Here is a 10076-nt window from a genome sequence, read left to right on the forward strand (position 1 = left end):
TATATCTTTTTATAAATGACATGTTTCTTGCAGGCTGTAGACGTAAATTTGAAAAATAACAATTCAGGATTATAATTTTCAAAGTCTTTATATTTTAAAAAGTCGAATGTCTACACGACTTGTCTTTGCTTGCTTTAATAAATATTTATATCAAATATATATTATATATAAATTTGGATTTTACAATCTCTTTTTGCAAACAAAGCGCCTTTTTGTTCTTTCAGAAAACAAGAAAGAAAAAAACACACACCATAAAACAGCTAGTATTATCCTTCTTATGGCAATATCATATTTTATAAATGGCACTATAATGAACTATAAAATAATATTCTTATGCAAAACCCACCATCAATTAATAATTCATATTTTTCATTTGTCCGGAAGCACAAACAAGCTATTTCATTATAACAAAGGAAACTTATTTAAGATTTTTCCGATATTTATGAAATCAGGGTTTCAGTACCATTAGATACTCAAATTTAAAAGATTTTGGAATGGGATGCAATACTACGGAAGCCGGTTGGTGCTACGGTATATAATTGATATCAATTTAACTAGCGGGTGCCACTTAATCTATATGACCGTCAGTTATTCAACTGCTCTCTCTCTCTCTCTTCCAAATTAAAAGGCTGCAACTCCTGTAATGCGCCTCTCCAATGGGTATTTAATAATATGTATTTGTTATACAATACACCGGTTTCGAAATACGTCCGAATTAATCCCCAATTGAAGAACCCTCGTATATAGTAAGGCACGAAAGAATTTGTTAACATGCAGGAGTGGAGCAAATATTCATAACTGCGATAGTGAATGTACTAAATAAGTTTCTCATACGCTGTTTGATCACCTGAATTCAACTGATATACAAAGTAAATAACTGATAAGTATTTAGGGAGTACTTAAAAATACATGGAATTCTTATTATATCACGTTATATCGTTGGTCGTAAGTACCATATCTAGGGTATTACTTGCAAATATGACATTGTTTTCATGTTTCCACTTTAGTAAAACATTTCTTTCGATAGTATTTTGTATTTACCACATTTACATATTTATAGAGAAGCCACTTTTAATACATTTTATCGTCTTCCTCAATGACTGTAGGCCCACTCTGTCCCACATAGGCATTCAATGTTTAACTAAATCCACCTCCTACACAGAAGAACTCGTATATCAAAGCTGGCGTGTCAAAAGCATTGTTGTTTGTCGATTGTGCTGTTAATTTACACAGTAATGTAAATGTCCATGATATCAATTGTCGACAGATTAAAGCGCAAGAAAATATTAATGCATACCTTTGAAAGGATATACCAACGTATTAGACACGTAGAAACAAGGAGTTGCTCCCCGTTTTAGACAACGTTTATTTTCCGTAAATTTTCATTTCATATTCAAATTAATAATACATTGGCGGATTGGTTACCATCCCATTCTTTTGGTAGAAGTAATGAATGGTAATGATGTAATCGTAAATGAAGTGATGAATTGAAGGACAAACTGAGCCCATGCCTCCAATTTAAGAGTATGAAGTTTGGGTAAAAGAGACATTATCCTGTCAACAACTCACCAGTACAAAGTAAATTGTTTTGAAATCCGTAGCTGACATGTATAAATTCAGTGGCAACCAACAGATAAATGAAGCGATGGACGGTCACCAGTTAATTTATACAGCTGCTGCCGGATAAGAATTGGTTCCCGCCGGATAATAAGTGTCGGATGCCAGTCAGATGAATACTAATCATAAAACCTAGAACCTACCAGCTTCCGCACAAAACAACGAACAGAGAAAGTTATTTTCGAAAAAAACACACCACAAAAACAAAATGGTTTCCCCTTCCCGTTAATTCGTGATTTGCTGTTGTAACCAATTATAGCTTTTGTTTTTAAGATTTCTTAAGCTAATCATATCATCAAATGTTATAGAGCAGAAGTGAAATAGCGCCGAAATTACTAATACTCACATTAACTTCGTGATAAAAATTCGTTTTATCAATATCACTTCACTGCGGTTTTGATTATTTTTATTAGATATTGATGAATGCGTGGAAAATATTGACAACTGTTCCCAAAATGCCAACTGCACTGATACTGTTGGAAGTTTTAATTGCAACTGTTTCAGGGGATTTAAGGGCGATGGATACGACTGTACAGGTATATGACCATTATTGATTTCATGATTATATATTTGCAGATCAAATATTGTTTTATAATACATGTAAATAGTGAAGGAATAACCAGTGAAGATAGACAATTAGATGTTTACCGTCAAGTTGATTTTGTATTTTTCTGTAATTCATTACATAAATTCTAACGACAAACTAACAACTCAACTTCATGACAAACGGGACGACTTCAACTTTTCGGTCTATAGTGTTGATGTCTCTCAAATGATTCTATACGCACTAGCATGTTTATGTATAATAAGTTTTCAAATCAAGGTAGGGTAATGGGAAATACGTTGATGTTATAGGGATTTCAACAGTCTCGTTTAAAGGTGACATTTCGCAAATTCGATGGTCGTTATAACAATGTACTTTACAAATAAAACCTGTATGCTGTATAGCGTGTTGTATACCAACTGTTAAGTTCGTCGTTACATACTGAGTTTAACTACGGATTACTCTGTTTGCCTGATCAAGATAAAGGACTCCAGGCAACAAGGGATGTTCATTTCTCCTTCGTACTTAATTCCACATCAGATGTCTCCAGAGGTCTGGAATCGCTCTACCCTTAGATTGTTATTATTTATCAGAATCATGGGATTGATCACTGTTTGTTATCATTTTTTAATTGATCAATATTCGTAATTTTAAATCATTCACAGTATAGAAGATATTCAGTGATCTGCTAAGGCAAATAAAATGAATATCAGGTTGTAACCTGTAGCGGTAAGTCATTCTTACCCTTGACATTAACGTTCTCTTCGTGACCGTAAAATCGCGCATCTGAATGATTTCTTATGTCCACTTTTTCAGATTTTAAATTCATTGCCCCGTAGTCAATGTCGGGCTGTATGGCAAAGTAATACAATATGAATTAATAGCAGATTCTGTTACACCAATATAATTAGAATAAAACTTTTGCATTCTACTCATTTACGATTCTCGCATAAAACTGTATCGAAGAGGGGTGCAATTTACAAGCCTTAATTTTGATTAGATTGATTTGGCACACAATATGGTGATATTAAGAGTTCATTTAATTTGAAGGAACTGTTCAGATTGCTAAGGTAAACAAGCTGTACGTCTGTCCGTCCGTCAGCAATTTCTATATCACGCGATGACGTAACTTGCCTTGGAAAGCTTTTCATATATTTTATATGCAATACTTGGATTAAGCAGAGGAAGACACCTTTCCCGAATGTCCGGTTTATCGCGGAGTTATTTCTGACTATTCAGTTTTCTGATGAGATGGGAATTATTCTTGATATTGAAAAGTAAGGATGATTCAATGCTTTTCTTTCCAGCTTGTAAAGACTTTACCTTTGGGGAACAGTGTTCTGACAGATGCACGTGTGATGTCAACAACACCGAAGAATGCGATGCTGTATCCGGTAAATGTCGATGTAAGATCGGATGGAGGGGGACTAATTGTTCGGAGGATGTGGATGAGTGCAAGAACACAACCAAGTGTAACACTAACTTACATCAGATATGTGTCAATACACCAGGTTCCTCCAATTGTGAATGTCGTTATGGCGGGCTAAACCTTTCTAACTGTGTTCGTAAGTATAACACCAATAATAGATAATCAAATGATTCGTCTTTAAATAATGATGGCTTTAGATAAATTAACATTGCTGTGTTGTAGGTCCAACGTCGCCACACAAACCAAGTAAGATTATACATGCTCTCCGCTTCTTCTATATTTACTTATACAAACCCGGCTAATGTATAAAATATATCATTTTCCTTCAGAAATGAAAACACTAACTTATTAACCATCTCAAAAGTAATATATTAATATATTGTTCTAAATGGTTAAGCAATTTGAATTCGTGATTCCTAGATAAAACTGACGTTAAAGTACGGATCGAAATCAGATTCGATTTTAACATACCTAAGAAGGAATTTCTACAAGACAGTGAAAAATGGCGTGCAGAATTCGAAAATTCGGTATGAACGTTTTCTTGAAGACATGAATAATTAAGAATATTGCTATGTTTACCAGATTTCAATATTTGAGAACGACATTTGTAATTGGAATTCTTCTTTCATACTATTAGCTGGCAAAATTCTACAAAAAGAGTGTTGGAAGATTTTCCGCAGTATTTGTCCTGTCTATTCGGTAAGTAAAAATGAATTTGGTGTGTGATGTATCACAACTTTTGACTTGTTTGGCGCTGAAGGTCGTATATGTTTTATGGCCGGTGACATAGTGTGGAAACAGTTTGAAGCCGCGTTCCCCGAATCTCCGTTTTGTAAAGCGAGCGCCAAAATTATTGAATTGTTTTTTCATTTGTTTTATTGCACTGTATAAAAGATATGTGATTGTAATATTTACAAAATCTGCATTGAAACTACAAAGATATTCCATTATCTTTTCTCAGCTTTGGGAGTATTATTACTGATGTAGAAATTCATGGAACCAAAACCGATACGAACGATCTACAAAAAGGTGTGGCTCTCAGTGGAACGAAAATGGTTATAGGTAAAACAAAACTTTCTGTTGGTGACCGCAACGTAAATGTACTAGAAATTGTACGAAAGCACGACAATGGAACATATGGGACACGTAAGTCACATTACATTACAAATTTTCTGACTCATTTAGTATTATTTTATATGAAGATAAATATCACCCAAATATTTACTCTCTGGTGGGGGTATTGAAATAAAAGAAGCTTTTCTTCTAGCGAAGAAGATAGCAGTAACAAATTATATATGGGGATATGAATACGATTGCTAAATAATTCATATATAATGCTAATTAAGATTTCTTTACATATCTAGCTGTAACAACTGAGTCCTCACCATGTGCTTTGTTTGAAATTTTAAATGCTTGTATGTCTGGGGAGAAATGCCACTCTTCTGCGGGCATACCAAAATGTGTGTAAGTAGATTCTGTTAATATAGATTGTTTGTGGAAGTTATAAGTTATCCTCGTTTATTCTTATTTATTCATATTACTTTGTGTTGATTTTGTTTCAGAAAAGAGAAATCCGAATTGTCAGGTATCCAGTTATATTTTATAAATCAATGTCTATTTAAAGTCTTTCAACATAGAAAGTCTAAAGTAGCAAATTAGTTATCAAATGTAGTTAAACTCGGGTTTATTTCTGTTTCAGATTGGTGGACATTAATTGTCGTCCTGGGAGTGAGCATACCTTTATTGATAACAGCCATCGTTCTGATCATTATATGCAGATGCTACCAACAGAGTCCCAAGAGGAAAGAAATTAAAAAGGAGTAAGTAACAGGTCTTAATATACATTTTAAGTAATATATTGGTATATCACTTTCATAATATGACTTCTATTAAGTCAACTAAATGTCCATCCTTACATTTCTGTATCATGATTAATAATCCCAATTGTGGTGAATAAGTCGACAAACTAAATATACTTATTGTATTGGGTAATAGCTCAGTGGTAGAACTTATGCTTCGTACATGTAACTGTGATGTCGTGATTCGACGCCCGCTCGTGTCATGGCCGCGGCAAATTTAAGGTGCAAACATAGATAGTAACTGCTCCTTTATATTAAGACATCACAAACTGTAGGTAAAGTGCCACAAATTTACATTAAACGTTTGGCATGGTATTATTGCAACAATAAACACAGTTTTACACAGATAAACAACCGATGATCTGAAATTAAAGTCTTAATTGGACACGTGACAGTCACTTGAAGTGGTCGATTGACGGTCGTTTGTAAACATAGATATAAAATCAAACAATTCTGGCTGACGCAGGTGAAATAATGTATGAGATTTCATACAACCGCAAAAATACAAACATGCAATGATTTAACGGCGTTTTTCAAGTTGGAAAAATTGTCAAAGTTGGGACGACACCACTGTAAACAATCATCACACGTTTTCCGACTTAGTAATGAGGTAGTTAATAAATTCTAAGTAATGTTAAAAATAATATAACTGACCTCTTTATGCAAGGGTGAATATAACGAACAATAATCAATCTCATAGCTCCTTTTAAAGAATGCATATATAGGGTAGAGAAATATCATTCAGTATGAATACAGAAAACCGTTCAAAGATCTGAATTCTTAAATTAGAATAACAGATCTAGAGCCAGGATTGAAATTGAAAATGGGAACGCTTTCGCAAAATAAAAGATTGCTTTCTTGGTGATTTTCATTAGACTAGACAACGCTGACATTAGACAGCGAATGGCTGGAGAGTTTAAGGGAAAGGACTCGTATTCACAGCACACTACGAAATATAACCAAAGAGAATACCAAGAATTGCGTGATGTTTCCTTTCCAAAGAAATCAGTAAATGGGAAAAGGGAGGAAGGTAATAAAGAATTGTATTTAAAATGGATAAAGATTGGCGACCAAATGAAGTGTCGATATATCATTCCAGGCTTTTCTTTTATCCTTATATATCATGCAATTGTCATTACATAGCATCAGAATGTTGCATATCTGTAGAACCTAGAAACATCGTCTATGATTAAGCAATGAATTCTTATGTTTTGAAAGATGTATTCTCATAACTGCAATAGTGTGTACATACAAACACACACCGTTGCAGTTATGAGACTACATCTTTCAAAAAATGATTTCTTACATTTTCAAAACCTTTTTATGCGTGCATTTTCCATATATATCTCAAATTGCCCGCGTAATTATTTGGGTAAGAAGTGATTAACGGAACAGCCGTGGAAAGCAAACTGTGATGTCATAACGTAAAAGCAAGAGTGCGCAATTCCGAAAAAAAAAATTGATAGTCCGATACTTGAATTGATTTTCAATAGATATCATGAAAATGAATTATCAACAAAGTTAGCAATCTGAATTGGATGTAAGCAGTTCAAATCTATCTAATTGTAAACAGCGTAGATATTGTTGCCACTTCTAAAAATTGAAACCGCCGCGGTGGCCTAGAGGTTAGAGCGTTCACCCCACATGCGGAAGGCCGGGGTTCGAATCCCGGTCGCGACAGACCAAAGTCGTTAAAACAGGTAGTGACAGTTCCATCACTAAACGCTCGGCATCAGGTGTGAATGTCATGGGTCATGGGTCTTCGGAGGTGACCTTAAAACGGATGACCCGTGTCACAGTAGGTGTGACACGCTAAAGAAACCTCACTGTTCAATGGCCATAAGCGCCGAGCATAGACCTAAATTTTAAGCCCTTGGTGACCTCTCCATATGAGCGAAAAAATCTCGAATGATACGTTAAGCAAGATACAATCAATCAATCGAGAAATTAAAAGTACAATTATTGAAAGAAGTATTGTTGAATTAATTTCTTGTGTTTGTTCGGTGATATTAACCACATTTGAGAAGTAAGATTAACTTATCTAGCATCGAAAGAGACGGAAATGGACAACAAAGCTTTGTTTTCATTTAGCACATGTGTTGCCGAGCATAGGAACTAAATGGTGATTTTTTCTGTAATAATAATAGCAGGGGTCTTATACTATACTATCCCCTAGTGAGGGATAATTAGTAAGTTGTATGATATAAAATCCTTAATATTATTTTTACAAAATCACCGGTTGACGCGTTCCTGTGGGCTCAGATACATATGACAATTGTCATGCTCGACAGTGTCCATACGCCTAACAGATTTATAGCGGATTGATCTTTACAGCTATCGGGCAAATATCATTCAAAATTTTCTACTGCATTTCATCACCGGATTAAAAAATAAACGTAAACATATGAATCTAAAAATTACACGATACGAAAACTTCCAAACGAAGTACACACTGTATAGCCATTACTACTGACAGTGTTTTAGTAATGGTTGTGTCTTCATTTGTAGGTTGTAGTAATCCGAATTACACATGGGATTCCCTCCACGAGAAACTTCAACAAAACGAACAGGTAATTGTCAATTTGTCTTTTTAAAACGATTTACCTACTTAAATCGTAATCAATTATTTATGCTCTCATCATTAAGTTTATTCTAAGTGATTATTTTTATTTTGCAACTTCATTTCTAGTTTAACATCAAACGCCCCACATTCAACCCCAACACAAAACACGTAAGTTGAACCAGAATCTTTTTAAAAATCGCTCTGGTGAGAAGTAGTTACGCATTCTATATCATTAATTTATTCATGTGTTTGAACAATGTTTAAGATAAATGATTGTGGTCTTCTATTGTGTAATGAAGAAAATATCTAGAATTTTTGAAATTTAACATAATTAATTTCTTTATTGCAGCAATATTGATTGGACAGAAGATCAAATGTGAAGATGTCGGATACTGAGTGACGAAAAATGACATTTATAACATGTATGATTTGCCTTTGTTGTTTAACTTTTATAGATGCAGGTATGTTTTATTCAGCATGTAAGCAAGATGCATAATGTCTTGCATTGCCTGTTAAAAAAATTGCAAAATAATAATAATATTAATTAATGATATATTTAACATTGCTGATGAATGCTTTTAGTTGCTTGAGAAATGAACATTCATTATGTCAATCAAAATTCAGTGGCATATATAGATTGCTGATAAGTTTATAAGTCAATTTAAGTAATGAAATTTTTTAAAAAATAACCGAGGTGTTTTTGTTTTATATTTCATCGTAATTCATTTACACAGACATGTATCTAGAGGGTTTTCTATAATCATTATAGTAGCATATCATATGCAATATTGGTTACATTTTTCTCATTTATTATCAAAATATTCATAATTTTCTTTTGATTTATTAGAACGAATCTTTATTTAAATGACGAAGCGATATAATTTGCTCATTAAAAGTCTTTTGAAATCAAAAAAGAGTTTGAATTTGTATTTACTTAAAAAGATGATGTCACAAAAGTGTCTCTAGTTTTCCCCAACATTTGAATTGATAACGTTGTGTCCTTAAAGGACACATCTCATGTTTTCAAACTATACAAAATTACATGCATTTTGTCTTCCTTATGCTTATAGTAATTAATTCTAATAGTTCGTTCGCCGAAATTTTGCGACAATTAACCACAATACAGACTTAAATCTAAGCCCCGATTTCAAAAAGTCAAGTTAATTAGGTGGGTAGTCACGTGGTACAGTGACGTCACAAGTGCCCTTCGGATTGTGAAAGTACTTGGAGATATTATTAAAAACTCAACTTTTAGGGGCCTAACCTATTTACCATGGGCAACATTTAAATCGATGTTGACAAATTGTCCGAGTTTAATATGTGTTCGCCACCAGTATACACATATAACGATGTAAATACCCAAATATAGCGAGTAAAGCGTGTATGAAATCGGCAATATTGTGAGTAAATAATGTTTATATGGGTCACTGTCTACAAACTGTTTGGGGATGTTATTCCTTTATACATCTGTAATTGGCGCCGTTTTTCTAAAATAAACAGTGCAATCATTATTTATTTTTGGATTAGACAAATTATGATACGTTAAATTGTTGACAACTAGGCGCTATGCCAAGCTATTGTCACGCGTGCATTTCGGAAAGAAAGAAAAAGACAACACACACACACACACATCAATAAAAATATTCAAATTTAAAGTGGTAATCACATTATTTTATTTTGATAAAGCAATCTTATTACTATTTTTGAATTGTAATCTGCACGTCTTTAGGAAATACTAAGTGGGAGCACGGCGTTATAGCCTACTGACGCACTCAAGATGCTACAAGTTCAATAAGGAAATAATTTTATAATTCAATTTAATGTTAGGAAATACAATATTCTATTATTTGTATAATTAAAAGTTCAATTATTTTGTATCTTTAATTTTTTGTTGTTGTTATAAATCTACCAGTTGGTAGAAGTTACATTGTATCGTCTATATATGTTGCTACAAGGTGAAGGTCAGTTGATCCGAGTGTGTATTTGAAGAGCAAAACAGAATGTATGCTTTAGGCCTACCAGTGCTTATAACTTCGATATATCCATTTTCTCGCAGTTTATCAG

General features: G+C 33.6%; 1 protein-coding gene across 1 annotated transcript in view; it reads left to right on the forward strand.

Moving 5' to 3' along the window:
• LOC125648183 (uncharacterized) overlaps nt 1–8918 on the forward strand; it is a 45988-nt gene extending 37070 nt beyond the window's left edge. The window contains exons 35-47 of the mRNA XM_056141548.1: nt 2031–2153; nt 3469–3726; nt 3813–3836; nt 4011–4117; nt 4228–4289; nt 4552–4736; nt 4955–5054; nt 5153–5175; nt 5290–5410; nt 6325–6479; nt 7958–8019; nt 8139–8180; nt 8362–8918. Coding sequence (XP_055997523.1) covers nt 2031–2153; nt 3469–3726; nt 3813–3836; nt 4011–4117; nt 4228–4289; nt 4552–4736; nt 4955–5054; nt 5153–5175; nt 5290–5410; nt 6325–6479; nt 7958–8019; nt 8139–8180; nt 8362–8370 — 1271 coding nt within the window. The 3' untranslated portion in view covers nt 8371–8918. The remainder of the gene's footprint in view (nt 1–2030; nt 2154–3468; nt 3727–3812; nt 3837–4010; nt 4118–4227; nt 4290–4551; nt 4737–4954; nt 5055–5152; nt 5176–5289; nt 5411–6324; nt 6480–7957; nt 8020–8138; nt 8181–8361) is intronic.
• Nucleotides 8919–10076: the final 1158 nt, after the last annotated feature.

Source organism: Ostrea edulis, chromosome 6 (assembly GCF_947568905.1).
Source record: "Ostrea edulis chromosome 6, xbOstEdul1.1, whole genome shotgun sequence".
Taxonomy (NCBI): Eukaryota; Metazoa; Mollusca; class Bivalvia; order Ostreida; family Ostreidae; genus Ostrea; species Ostrea edulis.